At 38.1% G+C, this 26,761-nt stretch overlaps 1 protein-coding gene across 2 annotated transcripts; it reads right to left on the bottom strand.

Moving 5' to 3' along the window:
• Positions 1-841: 841 nt before the first annotated feature.
• On the bottom strand, positions 842-26,126 carry LOC148361652 (girdin-like). 2 transcript variants are annotated; one of them, XM_088342399.1, is made up of 28 exons: positions 26,036-26,126; positions 25,874-25,965; positions 24,211-24,316; positions 23,629-23,698; positions 23,350-23,408; positions 23,151-23,234; positions 21,760-21,900; positions 21,443-21,612; positions 19,824-19,905; positions 17,676-17,834; positions 16,604-16,750; positions 16,357-16,501; positions 15,530-16,102; positions 15,236-15,441; positions 14,966-15,160; positions 13,543-13,673; positions 13,339-13,468; positions 13,096-13,269; positions 12,485-12,646; positions 11,814-12,091; positions 11,169-11,312; positions 9,787-9,973; positions 9,572-9,717; positions 8,192-8,284; positions 7,926-8,125; positions 6,114-6,308; positions 5,930-5,995; positions 842-2,972 (listed from the first exon to the last, which is right to left on the bottom strand). In XM_088342399.1, exons 1-28 carry the CDS (start codon positions 26,096-26,098, stop codon positions 2,008-2,010), a joined length of 5,163 nt encoding a protein of 1,720 aa, XP_088198525.1. In that variant the 5' UTR covers positions 26,099-26,126; the 3' UTR covers positions 842-2,007. The 2 variants fall into 2 exon arrangements, with proteins under 2 accessions (XP_088198525.1, XP_088198526.1); XM_088342400.1 differs by lacking the exon at positions 6,114-6,308.
• Between the last annotated feature and the right edge of the window lie 635 nt (positions 26,127-26,761).

The raw sequence follows: 26,761 nt of genomic DNA, 5'->3' as shown, positions 1-26,761 counted from the left end.
GGACTATTTTTACAGAGTCTGCATTGACACTCAATGAGCTCACAAGGTGGGTGTGGCATCGTGTGGTGCTTGCAAACTTTGAATCACGTTTATTGGCTCGTGCTATTTTTAAAACTTGTCTCTGATTGATCGGTGCTTTTAAAACTCGAACAGTAACAAGTGAGGTTGGCCAAAACTCAATCACTCACTACAAAACCTTGAAACCTTGTCCCAATTAAGGAAAATACCTTCACTAGTTTTTGGGGGTTCATATGTTTTCTTTATTCAGGGAAAACCACACAAATTCTCAATATAACTGAAATTATTTACACCTTGATTGTCACAAATAAACATTCTTTTCAGGTTCAGGTAATAGTAATAGAAATCTCCATCAGGGCACAACTACAAAACTGGATGATTACTTTTTTTAGATAAATGTACAAACATTAGAAGCAAGAGATTGTCTTGTGTGTAAAATGAATCTAATTATTACAGAAGAACTTTACAGCATGATCAAAACTGCCCACTGCATTTTTAGGAGTTCAAGATTGCTAGTTAGTCAAGTCAAGTCATATTTATTTCTGTAGCCCTTAATCACAAGGAGTCTCAAAAGGCTCAACAGATCACAGACTATTACCGATTACAGGCTATAATGACACCATAGCCTAATCTAAAACCTACATGAGGACAAGGAAAAACTCAAAAACATCAAGATGAAGAAAATGAAGAAACCTTGAGTAGGGACCACACGTGAGGTCTTTCCCCTTCCAAGATGACCAGGCTGCAATGGATTTTGCAATAACAAACAAATACACAGAGATTGTCAACATGAAATATGGGTCATTCATTAGCTAGGTCCAGGTCTGTAGGAAACCGCCTCAAAGCGTGCCGCCACCAGCTTTTGGGATCACTCTTAGTCTGGACTCTACCCTTCGACCTGTTCGGCTTGGGTAACCCTACCAGGAGTACGAGACTCCTGCCGACATAGCTCTAGGGGTCATGGAGACACGCAAAGTGCCCCACCACGATAAGGTGGTGATCCGTCGGGACAATGCTAGTTCATGAAGTTATTCTCATCATTTAAATCCTTTTTTTTTGTTTTTTTTTAATAAATGACGTTTTTTACCACTAGGAGGCGCTAAAGAATACACAATGTCCCCTCAAAGTTTACTTTATCATGTGAGTTTTGTTTTACAGAGAACTACTTGATCATTCTCACATGTAGGTAAAACGCATAGAAGTCTTTGTAATATACCTTAATGTCCGCACATACTTATCTACACATTCTATCTAAGCCATTTGTTTGAAACTAATATTACACAATCATTTTTACATTGTTTCAATTGAGAATGAAAATAACTTACATACATTTCACTGTTTATTGAGAAAAAAACTGAATGTCTGGTACTCCTTCCATTGCAATATTATTGCTTGCACAGTGCTCCTTGGGATGTTTAAAGCTTGGGAAATCTTTTTGTCTCCAAATCCAGCTTTAAACTTCTCCACAACAGTATCTCGGACCTGCCTGGTGTGTTCCTCGTTCTTCATGATGCTCTCTGCGCTTTAAACAGACCTTTGAGACTATCACAGTGAAGGTGCATTTATGCACAGACTTGATTACACACAGGTGGATTCCATTTATCATCGTTAGTCATTTAGATCAACATCGAATCATTCAGAGATCCTCACTGAACTTCTGGACAGAGTTTGCTGCACTGAAAGTGAAGGAGCTGAATCATTTTTCTCACCCACTTTTTCGTTTTTTATTTGTTAAAAAAGTTTAAAATAACCAATAAAGTGGGTTCCACTTCATGATTGTGTCCCACTTATTGTCAATGCTTCACAAGAAACTACAGTTTTATATCTTTATGTTTCAAGTCTGAAATGTGGCAAAAGGTCACATAGTTTTGCAAGCCACTGTATATGTGTCATATTATGCTTAATTTTCTAAAATTAACAATTTTTTGGCCTAGATTCGAGATAAATCTTGAACACCGATGGACAGACTTTGCCTTTGTGTGCCAGATTTTACGAGTCGACCTGTGGCCCACTGGAACGCAGATTTGCTTTGCAGGTGGTCTTATCCAGAGAAATATCCATCGGGGTTTTTGTCTCAAGCCCCTCCAAACTCCTCTCCTCAGAATCACTGAAGATGGTATTGGAGAAAACCAACTTGAGACTAAATGGGGAGCTTATGTCTGATTCCTGCACGGCAGTTTTGGGGTGGTCTTTGGTGATAATGGCTGCTGGGTCTCTTGGAGGTTTGACAGGAGGACCGAGCTCAGGTTTAACACTTTCACTGACTTCTTGATAAAACACTGCTGCCATTTTTTGCTTCTCTTTGTGATTGCTCTTTTCTGAGACAAGAGAAGGAAAAGGCTCAGTTTTGACCACCTTGCAGTCATTGTTGATGCTAAATAGTTTTGAGCCGTCTGCTGTGGAAATGACCTCACTAGCACGGGGCAGACTTTTAGACGACCTGTATCCTTTGAGTCGCCCTTCTTTCCCAAGCGGATTGGAGAAACAATTGAGGCACCCAGACATCGAGGACGACTTCCCCTGGACATAAAAAACTGCAACAGGAGAACACGCCGCAGTCTGAGTACATTCGGTATGAGTGGAGTTCGATTTTGCCCTTAATACGCCCCCTGAATCCGATGAACGACGTGTCACTTTTCCTTTTGATCCTCTTCTTATGCTTTTCGTTCCTCTTGTGAGCCAGAAATCGTGGTTTGGTGGACATTCTTTTTGTTGCGATTCTTGACTATTTGTCATTGGGATTGTCAAGGCTTTCTCCTTGTGAGCAGTGATTGAGGTCTGCTGGGCATGCTGGGGTGTGGAGGTATCCTTGGGAAGCTGGTTTGAGACTGAGGATGGACGAGACATTGGCTGCTGTACAGGGCTGCTGCCATTTGACCAGGGCTGATTTTCCAGGCTTATACTGAACTCCCCACTACCCTCACTTTGAGTTCCACTCTGGTTGACATCAAGTTCTGGGAAGACAAAGAATTAAATTATATTTACTAACATCGACACAAATGTTTTCCACTTTCCAATTTGAGAATACAAAACTACAAAGTTCACCGCCATTCATAGATATCTTTTTCCATCCATGAGCACCAAACAACCTCTAAGACAGCGGTGAGCAAACGTTTTGAGTGGCGGGCCGCATCTGCGGATTCCGAATCTCGATTTTAATACCTCTGCGATTGATACGTTCATTATGTTTTTAATATTGGACACCTGCAAAGCACATTGCATAGGATGCCAGGACTTAATTTCAACTAGTACTGCTCAATTTTGTTCGTTATTTTGAATAATATTGTTGCCCGTGGATTGTTATTTTGACCAGTATGCACTGTTTTTGTTTCAATCTAGCCCACCATAACTTTCTGAGTAAGTCAAAATAAGAAGCAAGTCTCTCGAACATTTCTAACAAAAGTTATTATTTTTAAATAAATGCAAACCTCTGGCTACTAGAGGGCAGTGAAGTATTTATTTGTATTTTTATTTATTTCAAACCAGTCCATTTCAAACCAGTTTGTTTGTATAGCGTGGGGAGTTGGTTTAGGTGTAAAACTCACTTGTGCCAAACATTTAAAAAAAAAATTCTCTTAGGGAATAAGTGTTTTAATGCATAAACAAGATCCCTTGTAGTGTAGGTTACTAAAATAGGCCGATTGATGAAGCATAATATTTCTTTCTTTCTTTCTTTCTTTCTTTCTTTCTTTCTTTCTTTCTTTCTTTCTTTCTTTCTTTCTTTCTTTCTTTCTTTCTTTCTTTCTTTCTTTCTTTCTTTCTTTCTTTCTTTCTTTCTTTCTTTCTTTCAGGTTTGTGTACATGTCTTTTCTACTTATTTTGAGTGTCTACTAAACAATAAAGTTTTCAGCAAAACACAAGGACAATATGCATGTGTAAATAAGTATGCGTGATATGAATTCAGATATTTACAGGAAAGAAAATACATATTTTAACACCCTGCTATTTTTCTCCTTTTCCCACTTAGAAATCATGGAGGGGTCTTAATTTTTTTATTGTAGGTGCAGTTCCACTGTAAGAGAGATAAACTAAAAAGAAAATTCCAGAAAACATAACTCATGATTTTTTTAACGATTTATTTGTGTGATATAGCTGCAAAAAAGTATTTGAACACCTGAAAAAATAAATTTGAATATTTGGTACAGTAGCCTTTGTTTGCTATTACTGAGGTCAAATGTTTCCTGTAGTCTTTAACCAGGTTTGTCTACACTGCAGGAGGGATCTTGGCCCGCTCCTCCACACAGATATTTAGTTAGGTTTCTGCGCTGTCGCTGAGAAACACGGGGTTTGAGCTCCCTCCAAAGATTTTCGATTGGGTTTAAGTCTGGGGACTGGTTTGGGCCATGATAGAACTTTGATATGCTTCTTACGGAGCCACTCCTTGGTTTCCCTGGCTGTGTGCTTCAGGTCATTGTGCTCTGACTGAGAAAAGGAGGTTGTTCCCCAAAATCTCACAATACATGGCCCCAGTCATTCTCTCTTTAATGCAGTGCACTTGTCCGGTCCCATATGCAGGAAAACACCCCCAAAGCATGATGCCACTACCCCCAGGATTCACAGTAGTGATAGTGTTCATCGGATTGTACCCTGCATTCTTATTCCTCCAAACACGCTTAGCGGAATTATGACCAAAAAGTTCTATTTTGGTCTCATCTGACCACAAACCTTCTCCCATGACTCCTCTATATCATCCAAATGGTCATATGCAAACTTAAGACGGGCCTTGACCTGTGCTGTTTTAAGCAGGGGAACCTTTCTGGTCATGCATAATTTCAAACAATGACGTCCCAGCTCTTTTCAGGTCATTGACCAACTCCTGTCGTGCAGTTCTGGGCTGATTCCTCTCCTTTCTTGGAATCTTTAAGACCCCACGAGGTTTTATCTTTCATGGGGCTCCACTTCAATTAAGATTAAGCGTCATGTTTAGCTTCTTCCATTTTTTGATGATTGCTCCAACAGTGGACCTTATTCACCAAGCTGCCTGGCAATTGCTCCGTAGCCCTTTCCAGCCTTGTGGAGGTGTACAATTTTATCTCTGGTGTCTTTGGACAGCTTTTTGGTCTTTGCCATGTTACAAGTTAAGACCTTACTGGTTGTATGGGGTGGACAGGCGTCTTTATGCATCTAACAATTTCAAACAGATGCATTTCATTCTGGATGATACATGGAGTGCAGGTGGACTTCTAATGGGCAGACTGACAGGTCTTTCAGGGTCACGATTCTAGATGATACACAGGTGTTCAAATACTTATTTCCAGCTGTATCACACAAATAAATTGTTAAAAAAGTCATGCATTGTGATTTCTGGATTTTTCTTTTTAGTTTATCGCTCTCATAGCGGACATGCACCTACGATTAAAATTTCAGATTTTGGAGGGGAGTAACAGCAAAATAGCTGGGTGTTAAAATACTATTTTTTTTCTCTGTATATATACATAGTATTTTTGGTCGAATTGGTTTTGAAACACTCACATTTAAAGCATTTTAACATGGGATTTAATTGAAAATGCAACCGGGTTAGCTCAGAAGTTTTTTGCATGAAATTGAATACATATCTTGAAGAAATAAATACACAAGAAATATCAATTACAGAAAAATGTAGTCAGCTATTTTATTTTAAATTAAATTTGTAATTTAAACAATTCCTTTGTTTTAAAAGATAATTTCTGGTTACCAAAATGCTTTTTTTGTGCACAGTTCCTCTACAAAAACGCAGTTATATCTGTAATTGCTGAAAGGGGGCAGCAGATTCACATGTTTTTCCCTGTTTTTTTTTTTGCCTCTGTGGTCAGCAAGCAGATTAATATGAAACAAGGTCATGATAGCGATTTGATGGATTTACTCTAATTCCTGCAAGGGTAATACATCTGTATTTGCGAAATCCTCTAAACGGCTATTCACAAAGCTTTACCGTCATGCCGCAACTCGTCATCGTCCTCCAAAGCAGATGGCGCAGAGCTATCATTCCAATCCTTGTCTGTGGAATGTAGAGCACAAGTAATTCATAAAAATACATATTTATATTAGACAGATTTAAAAGTCAAATATATAGTTGAATGAAAATACATGGAGTTAATGAAATGAAATATGACTACCTAGCTTTGACACATCTGAGACATCACTTTGGATGGAAGGTTCAGTGGTAGGATGCGAGTGAAGCATGGGTAGCAATGAGGTCAATATTTCTTCCCTGTCCTTCGGATCAGCTACTGACTCTTTCAGCTCATCGGAACTACGTGTCCACTGCTGGTTCTCCAACGGGACGGAGGGGTACAGCAAACTGCTCAGAGCTGCAAAGTTGTACCAGAAAAAAAGGAGGTAGTAGGAAGAAAAGGAGCTAATTGACTGTGGGGGAAAATTGGTATTGCCGTATTAGGTATGATGGAGTCTGATTCCTGTGGAGGCTTGATACATTGATGACTTTAATCATATGGTAACAAAACTTTTAATTAAGTTCATTTTGTTTAATTTGAATTTACAAAAAAGATTCTAAAATTAATCTTATAAAAATATAGTTACTTTCTTCCTCATTTTATGTATTGTTTTCATTGAAACAGCTCTATAAATAGTAGAATGTGAAAAAGAAACATTTTCTTTATTATTATTTTGCTCCTTTCAACTCATATTTTTATGATTTTAACAGGAAAACATGTTAAACATGTATATTTTTTAGTTGTTATCTTTAATTACTTTATTGATTATTTTATCTTTAATGGTTTGATATTTTTTCTCGATGCACAATACTATTTTGGATTTTACAGGAAAACAGATGCAAATCTCCCTCTTTATATCTTATTTTACAATAATTTTGATTAACTTTATTAGTTTGCTCAAAATACATTAACAATTTTGCTTATTGCAATGTAGTATTTATTCTTGCTTTACTAGGAAAACAAGTGAAAATATGTCCTTTCATGTCTTGTTTTACTACAATTTAAACTTGTTTCCCCATGTGAAAGAGAAGAATATTTTAAAAGAACATTGAAAATATACAATTTTAAGTCTAAATTTTAATATACAGTTGACCCGCAGGTTACGGCATCTCCACCTTAGGACGTTTTCACTTTACAGTGTGGAACTAGGTTTTTTTCCCCGCCCTTTCTTATGCCACTTTCACTACTATACTGCATTAACAGCAAATTGCTGTATTTCGCATGCCCCAAAATGTATCAAACGTAAACTTTGCGAGGTTCGTGCGTATGATAAGTTGCATCTCGATGATAAATGTCTGCCATTGGTCGACGTCATACAACATGCTGGTCTTCTATTGGTTTGCCTCAGGCATCATTAAAATGCAGAGATACTATTGCCTGAAATACCTCCCACAATGCCTCCTTTCTTTGTGTCTGGTTCAGAATCTCATTTGCTTTGTGAAGACACTAGAGTACTGTATTTTTTGTACTATATTTATCATCTATGGGTAACCCACGCAGGCACGGGTACAACATATACAACATATATATATATATATATATATATATATATATATATATATATATATATATATATATATATATATATATATATATATATATATATATATATATATATATATATATATATATATATATATATATATATATATATTTATTTATTTATTTCTTGTCCTGAGAGGGAATAACACCCGGAAAAAAAAATGACTCGCAGTCTGTCTTACACAAGGAACGCTGGATGAGAGACTTGAACCTATCTTTTTTCCTCAGTCTGTTCCTCATCTGGGAAAACCGCTGTGGTGTGGCTTCTTTTTTTAAGAGGGCAGCATCCGCACAGGGTGGTCATGAGAGATGGGAAAATGAGGTGTGAATGAAGGGGAAATGTTTGGATGAATGCAACGGAATTAATTTGGAAGACTGAGAAACTGAACGTGGCTTATAACTAAAACTATAAAACAGGAAGCTTGTACTCACTGTTGCATTGCGGAGACAAAGCGTCACCTGCTGATGTGGACCCCGAGCCCGCAGAGCCGTCTAAACTAATAAAAGAGCTGCTGTCGTGACATGAGAGATAAGCTTCAGAGTGTGTTGGAGTAAGGGTGTGTTCCAGTACTTGCTCACGGCTGTTGGATTTGATCAACTTTTTCAGCTTGAGCGTAATCCAGTTTCCTCGCCTAAAAGAGAGGATTTTAGATTAATTCTGGACCTTGTACATACTTCATCTGCAGCCGGCTACAGACCTGCGAGGGGGCGAGGGCTCGTAAAACTTGTACTGGTCCATTATCTTCTCTTCAAGTTTCTCCTTCTGCCTCCTTAAATCATTAAGTTTGTCTCTGAGCAAAGCATTAGACAAAAGAAGCAATAAGCATTCATATTAAGTTTAAAATCCAAACAGGGTATCTTACTCTACTTTGTAAACTACAGTGATACTTCTATATACGAGCTGCTCAAGATGCAAGAAATGCAAGATATGAGATGTCTTTTGAACAAAAAATTTGGCCGGCATATGAAAGACAAATCTGAAGGTCCGTGCCCTGCTGCGGCCGTTACGGCCACTACGGCTGTTACCACTGCTACCGCTGCGACCGCTGCTACCGCTGCTTCTCCTGCTTCTCCTGCTATCGCTACTGCCGCAATTGCCGCTACTGCCGCTACTAATGCCACGACAGCAATCGCCACCGCCGCTGCCGCCACGCTGCCGCTATGCTGCCCTCAGAACTTAAACTAAGGGTGGGCAAACATTTTTGTGTGGAGGGCTGTATTGCCTTAAAATTTTAAATTAAAAAGATTAATTTCATTTGTTTGTATCTGTTGATACAGTCTCGAATCCGATACCTCGGCAATACATGGATAAATAAATAATGGAGGCCTATCCAATTTTTCTCATAATGTCGCTGCAATTTCAAAAAGTTTCATTGCAAATTTTTGGGGTGGACTTTTATACAAACAGTTCAATTCTACAAAAAACAGAACAGCTATTATTGTATGCATTTGTGAATAAATTAATTAGCAGACTTCCACATGAAGACAATATCATCAAGATGGTTTTAAAATACTCAATTAAAGAAAGCTAGTATATTATGAACACTTTTTTAAGCAATTTGGAAATGCAATCGGGATAGCTCAGAAGTGCATCAATTTTCTGCGCCGCTTACCCTTATGAGGGTTACAGGGGTACCTGCGCCCATCCCAGCTGACTCCGGACAGTGGGAAGAGGACACCCTGAACTTGTGATTGTTAAATATCTGAATAAATAATGTCAATATCGGGACAGGAGTGACAGCAAATAGACTATTCTTCATTTAAAACCAATTTTTTTCACAGGTGAATATGCAGCATTATTTTAACATTCTTGGGTCCATAGCATATGAATAACCTGAACTTTTCATGTGCAATACCCAGTGAAGCCTTTTGAGACTCTTTGTGATTAAGGGCTATACAAATAAAAATGACTTGACTTGACTTGACTTGGGTTGGCGGCCCAGATTAAAAAGTGTGACAGGCCTTATGTGACCCTCCCAGGCTATAGTCTCCCCAACCCTGACCTAAATCACCACAATGCAGGAATGAATTATTCTCATATATAGAGGTAGCACTGTATATCTGTTCTCTCTCCTCACATATATTGACGTTCCTCAATGTGAAAGAGATCTTTACTCTCCATCGTCTGTTCTAACAGGGTCCGGTTTTGCAGCATTAGTGTGTCAATTTGACGGAGAAGGTGTTGATTCTCCTCCTCCAGGTTCCCCTTCAACTGCCTCAGCAGCTAAGAAAAGCAATCCAATAACATATAAAAATAAAACAATTTCATTGAGAGGTAAAGTGTACACGTCACCTCGCACTGGCCGGTGAGCTTGGCCGAGGCGATATCGAGTTGCTGGAACTCCTTTTTGAGTTTGGAAAAGTCAGCTTCCAGCCAGGTGTGCGCCAGCTTGCTCTCATTTAGTTGGCCCTTGAGCTGCTTGTGGTCTGCTGTCACCAACTCATTGTCCTTCAAAAGCTGGCAATATGTTTGGTTCAGCCTGATGGAACAAATAGGGAAATATTAGGGATGCAACTGTATCCTGTTAAGCTTTGAGCGGCAGTAGCTCAGGATGTAAAGAGCCAGTGGCAGAGAAGTCTCCGGTTCACTTCCCGTCTCCCCCGGTTTAAATTTGAAGGATCTTTGGGCGAGACACTGAACCTCCAATACCCTTGATTAGCAGGTAGGTGCTAAGCACATTGTCAAGTGCTTTGGTAGGTTTTTAATGACTTGAAAAGCGCTATATAAATGCCCACTATTTTCTTACCAGTAGTCTGTTTTAATATTGGACACCTGTAAAGGAGATCACATTGAATTCCAGCTTGTTATTTTGACTATAATATTTCACTGTTGTTCGTTGTTTTGACTATTATGCACTGTTTAAATTGTTTGAACTATTGGCTAATCATGTTGCTTTTATTTGTTGATCTGCTTTTGTGTCGGAGATTCAATTTAAAGAAAGGGCTCAGGGGGAGGGCTTTTAAAAAAGGTTGGAATTGCTTATTTAAGGTTTGGGGTCGCTCCTGTTTTCCTCCTTAAGTTGATTGTCTACTAAACTATAAAGTTATCATATCCAAATATCATGAAATTATTTTTTATTTTATTTTGGTGGTTGGTTACGATTCTGTTAATCCTGTGTTATTACTTACATCTCAAAACACTTCCGATTCAGAATTTTGGAATGTTATTGTTAGGAATAATGAAACTTGGTTAGGAGCATCCATTTGGTAGAGGGTGAAATCTCTACAACTATATTATTTATCTTACAAGGGATTATTATGTAACCATACTTCTACATTTAAGACAATAAGTGGTGAGAAATTGTCTCCCGTAGGGTTTTTGACCATTTTTCATTGATGTACCCTCGATGATTTTTTTTTATGCCAAATACTCTCAAGGCAAGGTGTTACTGATGGTGTTTGACATTATGAACTTTCTCGGTTCTCTTCTGATAGCGCTTAAAATGAGCAAAAATATCTGCCAATGAGACACGATTTTATGTAAATATATTTTCCTTTTTAAATGTTTCTAACTCATTATTAAAGTAAATCATATAATAGTATCTTATATGGTAGATTAGGGCTGCTGTTCAAGATGTATTCTGAAATCTCAAGTACCCCTTGAAGTGCTGTACTTAATTTCCTTTAGAGAACCGATTTATTGGTGCACCCTTTGTTTTATGTATTTGTACTTACCATTCTTTCTCATTGCGAAGCCTGCAACATTCAGCTGCTGTGGTTTTATGATTTTCTTTCTCCACACTTATCCTCATCTGCTCCTCTTTCAGCGTTTTTTCCAGTTCTTCTAATTTGCTCCGTTGTTGCATCAGGTTGTTGTACCTGCAGTAAATATGACAAGTCATCGATCAAACAAACCCACAGTATTGATAAAAAAAGATGGTTGTGGATTAAAAGTCATTCACAATCGATTTGCCACCATTGGAGGCAAAAAAAATTGAACTTAATGTGCTTTTCCTTGTTAGATTAGCCTCTTAGATATTAGATAGAAGACTTGAGCCGACCTGATTATCCATTCTTTGGCGTATTCCTTTCTAAAAGCGCCATTTCACACATTACCCAGTTTGTTCAAGTCTAGACCATTGGGTGTCACATTGGCACAAAAGTGAGGTTGAGTTTCCTCGGCTGTGTGGGTGGGCAGCTAAGACCGTATAAGACTAGGCACTATCTTAGATAAGACAGACTTCTTCCACGCCATGCTGTGTTCAATCTTTCTGGCAACCAGTGAGTAGTTAAATGATAATATACAGTTACCTTGCTTTTTAGCAAACATTTGAGATAAAAGAACCATGCGGAGGTTTAGACCAAATATAACATCCTCACCTGTCCTGGAGCGTGCGATGCTCCAGCTCCAGCGTCCGATGGGCGTTTTTCAGACAGCCATGTTTTCCCATGAGGACCTCGTACTCGGCAGCCTGCCGTTCGTGTAGCGCCGCTAGACGTTCGTGATCACGCAGCAGTTGTTCGTGAGCCCCACGCAGCTCTTCGCGCTCGCGCAAGGCGGCAGCCTTCTCACTTTCTGTTCCCACCTGCTGCTGCTGCAGTTGAGCGTTCTGAGCCATCAAGGAAGCGCTCTGGGAGTTGAGAGTGGATTTTTCAACCTGGGTGATAAGTTCATACTGTTTTTAATATTGGACAAATGCACCGGGGATTTCATAGGATACCAGTTTCTTATTTTGATCATCATTCCAAACTGTTTTCTTCGTTTCCACTATGCCATCATTGTCGCTATCATGTTGTTGTTCTTTTATTTCCACACCACTTAGCTTTAATCTGTTCTTTGTAACCTTGAAGATTTCATAAAAAAGAGGGGGATCATGGGGGCTTCAGAGTAGGAAAGGAATTCCTTAGCTGAAAGTTTCTCTCCCTGTCCTCCTTGCAAGTTCAAAAACCATTGATTTTCTCTTTTTATTTTGAGTGTGTACTAAAGTATAAACTTAACAATGAGAAAGTAAGATTTTAATCAATCTGAATGGAATGTTTTTTTTCTGTACCTGAAGGTTGGCATTCAGTGCCTGCAAAGCGGTGTTGTTCTCTTGCAAAGATGCAGCTTGCCTCTGCAGAGCCAGGATCTGAGCCCGATGACTGTCTGACTGATTCTCCAGCTGCTTCAAATGGGCCTGCGTAGTATGGCGCTCTGTCTCCAGTGTTGCATTCTATCAATCAATAAATCAAATTCTATTCGTAAAGCGCTTTTTAGGCAAAAAATTGCAACACTAAGTGCTGAATATAATAATAAAAGCAGGCCAAGTAGATCATATGGACCAAGATTAAAAACTAGTGAAACTGCCTCAAATTGATTCTGAAATACAGGGAGCCAATGCATAGATTTTAAAATATGACCCGTCCCCCCTAATTTTGTAGCCCGACAATACTGTATGGCAGGTAATTACTATAATTTAGACGAGTGGATGTAAAACTATGCATCAGTACCTTGAATTGGGCTCAGAGTAAAAATAACTCAACTATTCCTTACACATTTTTAAGGTCTAAATATTCAAGCTCTGGTAAAAATTTCTCTCTGCAAAGGTAGATTGTAAGGAACTGGTTCTATTGAAATCAAAATGGGATATTGAAAAAAAGAAATCAATCAACTACAACTTACATTCCTTTCTACTTCAATTAGCCGATCTTTAATATTGAGAAGCTCTTTGGTGGCTTCGTGGCTTTCCCGCAGCCATTGACGCATCGCCTTTTCGTTTTCTTTCTGAGGGGCAGAACTTAGTTCCAGCACCTCCTCCTCCTGCTCGTGTCGCAAAGCCTCACTGCTCACTTTCTCCTGTGGGGTGGAGCACTGATCAAACACAGGAAAATTGGCAAAAAGGTTGTGTTTTGGTGTGAAACTTACAGTTCTGAGCTGTTGGTTGAGGCTTAAAGATTTCTGCATACTGGCCTCAAGCAAAGCCGTCTTGTCTTCTTTAATTTGAAGCGAAGTTTTCATTGACAATTCCAACTCGGATTCCATCATATCATACCTTCTGCATGGACAACTGTTTTGTAAATTACAGTATATCCATCTTAAAACTAATTTCACTTGAGACGCAAAGCACACCTGCATTCAGCTGTGTCAGGTTCTATGGATTCTTTACTCCCTCGGGTGAGAATCCTCATCTCCAGTTCATGGGACAGATGGTTGACTTCATCTTCTCTTTGCCGAGTTTTCATTTTCTCACTGACAAGCTCCTAAAGAAGTCAACAAACTAGGATTAGTAGACGAGCAATAGCTACCATCAAAACAGTGCAAAATACATTTAATTGTCATAGAAATAGATGCACTTTAAAATATTACTGTTGAACTTTGATCTAGAAACTGTTGTAAATATAATTTGAAAAGGAATAACTTTTTTTCTTCTGCGTCCTTGTTTAACAACCGATTGTAACGGTAAAACAAGCGCTCTATTGTATTTGAGCAGTTATATTGAGATTTTTTTCTAAACAGAGACTAATTATTCCAGAAAATGTAAAGGTGGTATGGTTTCACCAATGCCCAATAAAAATTAATTAAAATCACTGGCTATGACAAATCGCTGGCTATGACAAAAACATCACTTCACACTAGCCCTCTGTCCAAACCCGGCAATTACCGATAACTTCGGACCTTCCCATAACTGCAAACTGAAAATACCCCCTGAAACAATGTAGGGATAGAATAACAACTGAGTCAAGAAGTTGTATATCAAGAAGTTGTGCGATTATATCAAAGGTAATTATTTTGGCTCAAATATTTGGATAATTATGAAGAGCATTAATTATGCCCAATTAGGAGAGGGTTATTTACATGAATGAAATCATAAAAGGTTATAGTTTAAGAACACACAAAATTGTGATACATTTCAGTAATATAAAACCCATGACAGGTATGCCTTATATAAAAAAGACATAGCTCTAAAATCTTAACAGGATTAAGAAAATTATTCAACTAATAGACTAATATTCAAATAGAGAAATACATTTTTGTTTTCATCAAATTGTTTTTTGTGCTAGTAAGTAGTGTGAGTTTGTGTGCATATATAATATTTTCTTGTATGTCAGATTGTGGATATATATATATATATATATATATATATATATATATACTGTATATATATATATATATATATATATATATATATATATATATATATATATATATATATATATATATATATATATATATATATATATATATATATATATATATATATATTCATATGTATATCCATCCATTATCTGCACCGCTTATCCTCAGTAGGGTCACGGAGGTGCTGCTGGAGCCCATCCCAGCCATCTTCGGCAGTGGGCAGGGAACACCCTGAACCAGTTGCCAGCCAGTTGCAGGGCTCTATTTTATTCTATTCTATTCTATTCTATTCTATTCTATTCTATTCTATTCTATTCTATTCTATTACAGTCAAGGTCTCGGCCAAATGCTAAATTAAAAAACAATACTTCATGAATTCAGGTCAGGGCAAATTCTCATCTAATCTTTTGGTTACCTCTCTAAGGGTGTCCAGCGTCCTCTGATGGATAGCAGCTTGCTTGGCCAGTTCTCTGTTGTCCATCTCCAGCCATTTCACCCTCTCAGTCGTCTCCCTCAACTCCTCCGTCTCCTTCACCAGGCAGCGTATCTCCTTCTCAAGGCTCACCATGCACACATTGTTGCTTTCTAATTTGGCTTCTTGAATCTCAGCCTGAAAATGGAGATGCAGTGACTAATTATCAATTGTTAGCCACTATGTTGAGAGTCTTCCAAATCTGCCGCTGACCTGCTGTCGCAGTCGTCGAGTCTCCTTCTCCAATTGTCGCTTGACTTTCTCCAACGCTGCCGTTTCTTGTTCTAAAGTCTTCTTCTCTGTCTCCACTTGTTCCAGACGACGCGCTGTCAACCGGTATTCATCCAAAGCAGCCTGCAGATTCTGATTGTCTGCCTCCAATTCTTGCACCTCAGCTTCCAATCTTTGGACTTTCCGCTCTGATGAGAAGAACCAAAAAATATGTTTTTTTTAATGAAAAGTTTTTAATAGGTCATATAGAAAAAGTCCAATTTCAACCAAACATACCGGTACTGCCAAGTGAAGCTTGCAGTTGCTGATTAATGGAGTCCAGATTCCTGCATTTGGTCTGCAGGCGCTCTGCATGTTTGTGAGCATTTGTGAACTGAGAAGGCAGGGCTACGAAGATCTCATCATGGCAACTTGAGCCAGCAGAGGGATGGCGTGAACCAGTACAATTTGAACATTGTTCGTAAGATTCTAATTCAGCCATGACTGCTTCAAAGCGATCTCCTCTCTTTTCCTCTAACTGTCCTTTCTCCGTTTCATGAGCCGAGTGATGTAAATCTGCATAGTCTTGTTCCATGTTTTGGTTATCTGGTTCTGAATGGAACATTTTAGGTTTTACTGTGACTATATTGGACAAACTACTGCAGTTCATAAAGTTTTCTTCCAGAGATGAGGTCCACTTGTCATTGTTGGCACTATTATTTTCACAGTTTTTAATGGAATGCACATTCTTGAGTAGACAGGACGCTCTGAAATCCTCAACAGTCTTCAGGAGACTTTGGTTCTCCTTCTCCAACTTTAAAAGCCGACTTCGGATCCGTTCACTCACCTCCTCACTTAGAGGCTGTTGCCCTGTAGAAACAGAAAATAATTTACATGAGACTAACATCATTGCTTAAAGGATATCACCACATCGGTTCAGGACTATTCCAACACTTGTTCACTGTCAGTAAATTAAAGTCTATTATGTAAGTGAGTCAAAGCTCATCTAGGATGGAATGATGGAAAGTGTTCTATGGTCTGATGAGTTGAAATTTCAAAAAGTCTGTCCTAAAATATTTTTTTCACCCTACTGAGCTGTGACTATAATATTTTCCAGCACTTACCTTGTGAATGTCCTGGGCTCTTGGTTAGTTGTTCTAATTCCCATCCCAGATGTTGGGACTCCTCCATGCTCCTTCGCTGTGCTAAACATAGACTCAAGTTTTCATCCTGGAGCTGCTCGATGCATTTAAGATCAGCGTCTCTTCCCTAAAGTGTCAATGCATGTTGGCAAGCTTGTTAGGGTTAGTTTAAATTTTGCCACTTAGCTATATAGTGAAGTTTAAAATTTTAAGGGAAGACTAATATTACTTGTTCCATGTCGTGTATCCGTGCTTTCAGAAACAGACTGTACTTTTCCAACTGGTGGATTTTATCTGAGCGTGTCCTCCAGCCTGCCAACTGATCTTCGAGTACCTCTTTGGTTTCCTGCAGCATTCTGTTATCCTCCCTTAGCTCCTAAGGTAAAAGAGGAAACATGTTTTTGGGCACTTTTAAATGCAAAAGTAAATTATATTTACAAACATCCGTCAATGTTTGATATAGTTTTATTATAAACCAACAAAGCACAATCTATACACTTCATTTGCTTTAAAGAATGTACTAACATCCATACTTGGGTCACTGCCACCCATCTCTGCTTTTTTGTACAGAACAACACTCACAATTAGGAAAATAAAACAAGAGAGAAAGAAAGCAAGAAAGCAAGAAAGCAAGAAAGCACAAAGGCAAGAAAGAAAGAAAGAAAGAAAGAAAGAAAGAAAGAAAGAAAGAAAGAAAGAAAGAAAGAAAGAAGGAAAGCAAGAAAGCAAGAAAGCAAGAAAGCAAGAAAGAAAAAAAGAAAGAAAGAAAGAAAAAGAAAGAAAGAAAGAAAGACTTATCTAAAGAGTGTTGGCCTGTTGGGGCATTTTGACCTAACTCAATAACCTTAAAACGTTTTTAATGGTTATTAAAAATGTAGAAATCATATGAATATTTCAAACCACTGTTGGCCCAGTTATGAAGGACCAATTTGGTTTATTTTCATTCAACTGTTAGAATATACAGATATTATTTTTTTGCCACCAAGAAGTGCTCAATAATAAACACAGTGGTTTCAGACTCAAATTATTGGGGAACGCCGGAGCTAGGGTCTGGGTGAGGGTGGACCATATCCACAAGAAAAGCTCTTATAGAAACATTTCATCGTTCTCAATTATCTTTCTAAACAATTAGAATTAATGTGCTATTATATCCTATTGTATATTAAATATGTTTGTATAGAGTTAAAGAATAGGTGATACTGAACTGGACATTTTATGTACACGGAAATCTTGTATGGCGTAAATCAATTGATAGGAAATGGAAGCAATTTTTTCTTGTGTCTTGAATCAATTGTTCCAACCTCCACTTTGGCCTTTAAGAAGTCCATCTTGTGCATTTGCTCCCGGTAACGTCCTACTTCACACTCCAGCTTGTCGGCTCTGAGCGCTCTCTCTCTCAGAGCATCCATCTCATCACGGTAGGCACGGGCAGCTCGGGCCTCCATCAGAAGCTTCAAATTCTGGTGAAGATTCATAAAAAAGAAAAACACATTTTACAACAGTTTTGTTGAAGAATAAAGTGCGATTATATTCATTTATGTTTACCGTATATTCCACACTATCATACGCACCCCTCAAAGATAGTCTCTTGAGATAGTATTTTTAACATATAAGGTGCATCTGACCATAAGGCGCATAGAATTAAAATACAGTAAAGGCTTGGGGTGCACAAACTAATAAAAAGTACCGTATCTGTGCAGTGATTGATAAGTTGGATCACAATTGCATAATATTGAAATTAATAGGAATCGCCAGATCCTATCCTCTAGAACTCTAGGGATACATATGAAACATGACAAATGGTACAGAAAAAGTTGGGGACCACTGAAATACATTACTGTATCGCCGACTCGCTTAGTCTTTATGAAGCGCACGAGAAGAGAATAAAAAGGAATTGTGGGAAGTAATTCAGTCATTCTGAAATATATAAATAAATGCATGGCCGTACCCATTTAAAATATTTGTGACTTACAGTGCTAAGTTTGAGCTGAGAAAAAATATACGGATTTTTAATGACTACCTGTTTTCTCAATTCTCTAACATGACATTTGTACCATGAAAAAAAATAGTGTGATGAGATTTTCATGTATTGCCTGCATTGTTAGTATTCTAGTGTCTTTTGTGTTTCTCAACTTGTGGGTGGAGACCCAAAAGTGAGTCACGGACCATTTTTAGTGGACCGCGGGTCTCTGCCATTGTAAAATAATGCTAAGAAAAAAAAAAAGGGTCATTTACACTCCTTAACAGTATATGGTGATAATGCTCTGCTCAATCTCTTCCTCCTGTTCAGTCATTTGGTGAGTTTGAGAGAGACCAGCTCTCATTTGATCAGGATTTTTTTGGTTTTATTTCCCTTTTCTGCTCATAACAGTGGGTTTATTAGTGATAAGGGGAAGGAAAAGCTGAAAACAATGACAACAACTATCGAGTCAAAGGAGGAAACGATTCTGAAATATTAAAATAATGGACAAGTGTCTAGCATTAAAACGCACACTAAATGGTTTAAAAGTCTTACATTTTTAGCATTTTATCAGTATATCAATGTTTATCAACTTCATAATTAAATACATATTGATGTTTATCATGAGGTAAACACTTTGTTAATATTTTGAATTTCTTTAAGTACCGGCCATTTTCAAGCATTTTAAGGGGGTCACTCACATGTACCATAGGCCCATATGTGATTATATACAGCACTTTAATTTGTTTTAGTTGTGTTTGTTTTTTGAAAAAAAAAAAAAAAAAAAAAAAAAAGAGATAAATATGTTGCTTAAAACTGCATAATCCTTTAATTGGATACATTTGACAAGTGGAAAATCTTTCTTGTTATTGCGGATAAATAGTGAGTCCTGAAGTCAGACCTTTTGAGAACCACTGATCTAGTTGATAGGATCTGGTGCTCTCACCACTGCGAGCCGGGTTCCATTCCTGTTGCATCCAATGTTATGCAATTGTGAATAACCGTTCATGTCCCTACCAGCCTGGTGGTTAGGACTTGGTGCTCTTACCAATGTTATCCAGTTCGATCCCTATTGCCACCATTGTTATACAATTATGGTTTGCTATTAAAAGCATCGAGTGATAAACAATTGCACAAATATAGTAACGCATTTCCAATTTTGTCTGTGAAGCGCACTGGATTATAAACATCTCTGGCAAATTTGAGGTTTTTGGGTATGCCTTATAATCTGTAAACTGCAGTTATTAGTCTTTAATGAAAAAGTGACAGTGGAAAGATGCAAGAAAAATTAGAGTTGAAGCCAAATTTTTAGTATGCTGAAAGAAATGTGTTAATTCTAAATGAATTAGTTTAACTGCTGTTAATTTTTCGTCACTAAGCACAGGTTTCAAGTTAAGTGATATTTTAAGATGTGTAATCTGCAGAAACTGGCCAGAAACGTATGCCAATATCGGTTGCTGTCAATTTATTGTTTTATTTCTCTTCAAACCTCTTGCTGGATCCTCTTTAGTTCTGCCTCCATGTTGTCAAGCTCATGCCTATTGTCCAGCATTTGTTCGCTCTTCTCTTCTCTGCAAAGAAGGACATAAGCATGTAATCTTTATTTTTTATTTTTTTTGCCATAAAAGTCACGTAAGTACAGGCTGCTTGAGGTCGAATGTGTCCAGTGATGGGAGTGTCCTGCTAGCGATGATAATACACTGGAGGGTGATTATAATCAATGTCGCTAAGACTTGAGATCAGGGTTAGTGTGCACGAGCGCACTTGAGCTGCAGCAGCATAGTGCAGATGTGGGTCACAAGTAGAGTTCTTAACATTGTGACGGTGCCAGGCATTAATGTGGGCCAAACTCCCCAGGGCTTCTCTTATCCTGCACTAACTCTCATTCAGTATCTACTGGAAGGTCTCCAGAAGAAGAACAGATTATTTTAAGTCCTTTGCACCAACCTAACCCAAGACAAATCATTCATTTTGGATTTTTTTTCACAGCACCAAAAGGAAGCCTCTTGTACACAAATGCAGATGGTTATGCATTCTGTTGGTATTTATTGAGGGTGCTTTAAGACGAAACCCAGCTGAAGTCACTCCCGGAGGCCTAAAGCAGTGATTCAACCACTGTGCACACTAGTGTGCCGTGAGAGATCGTCAGGTGTGCCGTGAGATATTATCCCATGTCACTTTTTAAAATTTAAAATGTTATAAAACATTTATGAATCATTTTCTGCAAATATTATGTCATTGTCAAGTGTCTGTGCTGTAAAAACTGGGGGTATTGTAAATTATATTGTAATTAAACATACTGTTCAGTGTCATTTAATAACATTTTTGGTTAGTGGTGTGCCGCAAAATTTTTCCAATGTAAAAAAACCTGCCCTGGCTCAAAAAAGGTTGAAAAACACTGGCCTAAAGTATAAATGAAATGAAATGAAATGAAATGAAGTTAATGACTTCCCAAAAGCGCTTTACATTGTGCTTCACATTTCCCAATAGCGGCCGTGATCTGTGCAGCCATGTAAGGCACTAACCTGCTTATTGGGGGTATTGGGGGTTCAGTGTCTTACCCAAGGACACTTCGACATGTAACACGGACAAGCCGGGATTCGGACTGGGATCCCTTAATCCTAAGACGATCGCTCTACCTCCTGAGCTACTGCCGCTCACAATATAACTGAGTAAATTTACACAAACATCAGTTTCGCTGTTAAGGGGTCTGTAGGCCAAATACAAACACACACACACACACACACACACACACACACACACACACACACACACACACACACGCGCGCAAATAGGGGTTAATAATTATGTTTAGGTCATGTATTAATTTAATATAAATGATAGCAAATAAGAAAAATAATATGCTGTTTATTTATTTTAATGAGGAAAAAAAACAAAACAATGCAATTAACTAGTTCAAAACATATTAGAAAAAGGCAAATCATTTAAATAAGTGAAAGGCTGTGCCAGAGGAAATATATTTTTTTTTCAGGGCACTTGTGCAACACATTAAGTTAGAACAGCATATCAACCACAATTCTAATCACAGATTAATAGCATGTAGTCGTCTTGTTTTCATAATTTTGTCTCCATCCACAAGATACTCACAGTTCTTGTCTGAGTCTTCTGATCTTGGCTTTGGAGTCAGCAAGCTCCACCACCAAGTGTTGCTGAGTCCCCCCCTGCTGCTGTTGCATGCTGGGAGGATAAACAGCAGACTGGGTGCTACACAGTACACGAACCACACCTTCTCTTTCCTGGCTTAGCTCTGCAATAGTCTATGAAAAAAAGGATTTTTAACACGACATATCAGAAACCTAAATGTAGTTTGCCTTTATTTACAACAAATTACAAACAATAACAGAGGCATTTTTTCACATTTATGTGCAACTTCCCCAGCATTTCCGATCAGGGGCATGTCTCACCTCCAAATGGTGGTCTCTCTGGTCCACCAATCGCTGAAGATTGACAGCCATTGTCTTTGCTAGAGCTTCCAGCTCATGTGCGGGAATGTTATTGCAATCCAAAAAGTGCAGGTCTTGTAGGCTGTCTTGACTCTGAGTCAGCTGGAGAATCAGATGAGAATGTACTGTTATTATTACCCTCTTACCCTATTGTATATCTCTATTAAAAGGGACCTGGGTTTCAAATAAAAGGTTCGAAGCAGGGTTGGGCAAAGTACAGCCCATGGGCAACACAAGACCCGCCAAGCTTTTAATGAGGCAAAAACGGAAAAATAAAAAGACAATATAAATGTTTTTTAAAAAGTATTACAATAAGCCCTTGTTCTTCGCAGGGGGCTGAATTCCACAAAGATCCTGCAATAGTCAAAATCCACAAAGTAAAAAATATTTTTAATTCATTTATTAAGTACTCTGTTATACATTAAAAAAAAAAACTAATTTATAGATTCAAACATTTGTTTAGCATTTTTTTTCTATGAATACATACTGTACTGTCAAATTGAAATTTAAGAAATAACATTGTTGCTTTTTTTGCACAACTGCATTGATTAAGGACACAATCCACTTTATTTCACCTCCAGAGCAGGTTTAGCCGGTCAATAAGTCAAAATTGGTATTGAACCCGGCTACCGGTGCCTTTGTCAGTCCGGAGTGTTTTGTTTAACTGATATCTTTTCGAGAAACTTGACATTTGATAAGATTTGTGCCCTCATTATGTAGGTTCGTCAAGCTGTTTTACGTACATGTACTACTCATACCACAACATCATTGATGTGCTAGACACAGGATAAAAAGGGAAGGGGCGACTGTTTAGACAATCAGAATGTAGAATACAATGCACGATGAAAATCCACAAAGTAGCAAAACCGTAATAAATAAGCTGCAAGAGACAACAAGGGATTACTGTAGTAATTAAAACGGTTGTTTTAATGCAACTCTTGTCCCCAGTTTGATGTTTTGTTTTAATTTATTTTTTACTTTTTTATCAAATGTGAAAAAAAAAGTTTTTTCCTTTATATGATCAAGTTTAGCACTTAAAAGAGAAGTATAAGGATCCAACCAACCAACACACCCACCCACCAACCAACCAATGAAATAAAGTATGACATGTAAATGTCTGCATGTGTAATTATTCATGATTGCATCTAAAAAAAAGTTGGATAGGCCTAAATTATCTTACTCACTGGTGTATTATCGACTGTATCTACAGCTAAACAAAGTCATACCAATCAATATTTATTTCTTCTTGGCCGAGCCCCTCTGCCAAATCTTTTGACCCAATTTGGCCCACTCCTAAAAAAGTTAGACCACCCCTGGTTTAAAGTATTGTCACAGAATAATAAGGGACACACCTCTTGAATGTGTGCAGCTATAGCTGCTTTCGTGTCAAAGTCAAGCATCTGGATGATTTCGATGTACTTCTCTTTCTTCTCACACTGAAAAGCAAAAGGAAAGTAACTCGGAATTTTTGACACAAAATACGTGAATAGGAATTAGTGTGCACAAAGCAAATCACATGCATGTATTAGTTGCTAAAACTTCGATGTTTACCTGGACAGCACATCCCAACAGCAACAACAATAGTTTCTTCATTTCCTGCAGACTTTGCTCTGTTCCAATTAAGAACAAATCAAATACTTAGAACTGTCATGTTAACATCGTTCTAATTCTCCATCGTCCATAATTGTGAATATGAGTGAAATAGAAATTCTGTCTATAAGTGTCTTTTTGATTGGTCCAGGGCATATCCCACTTTATCTTGGATTGCCTCCAAGTGTGCGAGTGACTATACTAAAAACAAACACGCCGCAAAATGAATGAATGACCTACCAGAGTGGGGAGTCCGCGAAAGTAGCAGCACATTTGGAAGTGGAATCAGAATCAACTGATGAAGGTTTTCCTATAAAGCAAACCAGACATCAGAAAAAAAGAGAAATCATCTTTATATTCCCTATTCGTTCATGTGATTTAACATGGATGTGTATGTACCTTTATACGTTTTTTTAAAGTTTCACAGTACACGCTCATCCTTGTTAAAAATGGCGATACTATGCCAGAATTTTTAATTGCTTAATTCCGATGGATATCCTATCTTATAACTTAAAATTAATATGACACGGGAAAAAAACGAAAGACTTTTAAGCTCCACTAGGGTTAAGACTGCAGCTTTACTGTTGTGTCTCAACTCATCCAGTGCAGATTGAACAGATTTTGATATTCAGGGGACACATCTTAGGACACAAATCTGAGGAAATGAGTAACCTAAACAATCAGGTTTGTGCATGTTATCCAGTGAGTGTGGGCAAAGCTGAGGTGTAATTGAAATGTGCAAGAAAATGTTGTATTTTGTAATCTGATGGTGTGAGCGCGCTTGGCATGACCCTTGGATAAATGCGGGGGATTTTCACTCACCAGATAATACGTCTTGATTTTCTGAACTAGAAACATTAAGTTCTGGACTCTCTGACTTGGATCTTTGCTCCATTTGTTTGCAGGTTGAGGTGAGGCTGGAGGATGGCTGATGACACACGAGCAAAGGGTTTAAATCCAATGTCTACTAGTAGCTGTTATATAAATCAAATACCAACATGCAAACATATAACCCAAAATTACTAAAGCCCATATTTGCTAATACACAGAAACATTGAGTTTAAATAGTTAGGATTTTATACATATGTTGCAACAATTGAAATTGAATCATAAATCATATACAATTGATCAGCACTGATAAAATAGCCAACAGAGGCTACTGAAACTACACATTCAGACATCGATTTGGCATTTCTAACAGACGGACTTATTTTAATAATGTGACACGATAAAAGACTAAATCATCACATTTGAGTCTTCTTGACTCCACCCACTTTGTATTGCCCCATTTCTGTGTCTCCCTCTCTTGCTCCTCCCTCCCATCTGTGTCCAAATGCCACTAAACACCAGCAACACGGTTTTAATCTCAGAGGGTCGCCCAATCCACGAGATTATGCCGCCTCAGACCCCTCCCTTCCTTTCAGTCTAGCAATTCCTGACGGAGAACTGGCAACAAAGTGGTTGACCAAGGGAATAAACGGGTTCATGTTGGGCAGATGGAAACTTTTCATACATTTAATGAGTCATCCATTTTTCTACATCAGAATGTCCTGGAACGCACCGTAAACGGCTGTAATTGGACAAGGAGCAACAGGCCTCCCGTTTTCTAAGGGTGGGGATAATTCCTTTAGAACATACGCTGCTCAAATCTTAATCCTTTAATGAGCATCTTTATATTTTGATGTCTCATGTATTTTGGCAAGATTTTAAATGACCATGGGTGACCACAACAGTCAAGATTTAGTGCTCTAGTCTATAAAGGGTATACACTTCGGAACATGTTATTCTTACTACTCGATGACAGTTCTTGTCATGGATAAACAACATTTTTGATAGTTGACTGCTAGCGAGCTTCTGTGTGCTACATTAGAAAAGCTAAATTTAAAGTTTAGGGCAGGGATCTCCAATGTGGTGCCCACGGGCACAAAGTAGCCCCCCTAAGATTATCTGAGTAGCCCGTGAACAGGCTCTGAAAATAGCTGAACCAGTAATTTTATGGTATATTTGATTTCTAACTGACACGATGTTTGAGTGGTTGACTCGACTTTGAATGATTATAACCCTGTAATAACATAGTAACAACATAGTAATAGCACACATTGTTAATTAAGAAGTATATCAAGATGGTAGACAATTGCACCAATCAGTAAAAAAAAAGGAACTCTCAGTTTCAAAAGGGTTGGTGATCCATGGTCTAGGGAATACTTTTGTAATTATTGTACTTTTTTATTGATTCAATAATTGCTTTATTGAATGACGGATGCAAATATACTTTGTCATTGTTTTACTGTTTATTAACATTTTGGTTTGATACATAAATAATACAATTTTATAGAGTAAGGACAACTCGATTTGTCAGATTTTTTGTTTTTGTATTGTGCAAAAATACAATGTGTTTTGAGTGCACTAAATTTTGTTAGCTAGTAAGGCAAAAAAAGCTTAATTGCTTCTACATTTTAGTTCAATACCCCAAAAACCAACTTACATTTGGCTCATCACTTCATTCAGAAAGACTCCATCCAGAATTTCATTCAAGTCCATGTGCCGCCCGTCATCGAGAGAAGAAAAGGTCTTCACCTGCAAAAGATCTGTCGAGTCAGCCAAACTTCACCATCATCTCGAAAATCACTTTTAGTGAATCCCTTACCCAGGTAACAAGGGGGCTCATCATGAACTGATCCATGGAGGGCACGAAAACTCCGCTCTCCATCTTCACCAGAACCTCAACTCGTCTAAGTTGGTTGATGTGCAATCGGCCGGTCGCACAACTGAATTATCCACATGATTTTTTTTCCTTCAAAATGCTCGTTGGTAGTTATGATCTCCAGGTTCTTTCCTTCCTACACGTCTTCCGAAACGGCCTGCATCAGTCCCTCTATCCAACAAATGAGTCCGTTGGCTTGACATGCACTCTACGAGCATCCTCCACTGATCCCAACATCCCCCTTCTAGTCCCCCTCCCCAAACCGATTACCACACCCACTTCAATCGACTGTTGCTTATTCTTGAAGGTTTTTGCACGGTTTCAAATGTTAACAGTTGAATCTGATGTATATTTACCAAAAAAATACTGGATTTTACCCTGACAACTATAACATAAGCCCTTTTCTCAATTTTAGCATGTTTTTGAAAATTGTAATCGACCCATTCAATACTGTGTTCAAACTTTTTATGCACACATGTCCAATTCCAAAACTAACTCATTATTTTGAATATTTTCTCCAATTTGTTCATAAAATGGCGAGTGTCCAACGAGTGATTTGCTTTGTGCGGGAATGTGAAGGGGATAAATAAATAGATAACGGGCAACCTGCAGTGGCTAAAGACTGCCACCATGTGTGGATATGGAGACATTCAGGTCTAATTCTATCAC

The sequence above is a fragment of the Urocampus carinirostris genome, chromosome 8 (genome assembly GCF_059441175.1).
Source record: "Urocampus carinirostris isolate Australia breed hairy pipefish chromosome 8, RoL_Ucar_1.0, whole genome shotgun sequence".
Classification (NCBI taxonomy): domain Eukaryota; kingdom Metazoa; phylum Chordata; class Actinopteri; order Syngnathiformes; family Syngnathidae; genus Urocampus; species Urocampus carinirostris.
The sequence above is the reverse complement of the archived record's forward strand: the minus strand, read 5'-3'. Positions and strand labels throughout refer to the sequence as shown.

Bases quoted from the DNA above. Each gene is read 5' to 3' on its own strand.
- LOC148361652 (XM_088342399.1), bottom strand. From the start codon at position 26,098: ATGGAGAGCGGAGTTTTCGTGCCCTCCATGGATCAGTTCATGATGAGC. The intron at 9,718-9,786 runs GTGACGTGTACA...TGCTTTTCTTAG, and splicing joins AGCTCACCGGCCAGTGCGAG to CTGCTGAGGCAGTTGAAGGG. The intron at 5,996-6,113 runs GTAGTCATATTT...TACATTCCACAG, and splicing joins CTCAGATGTGTCAAAGCTAG to ACAAGGATTGGAATGATAGC.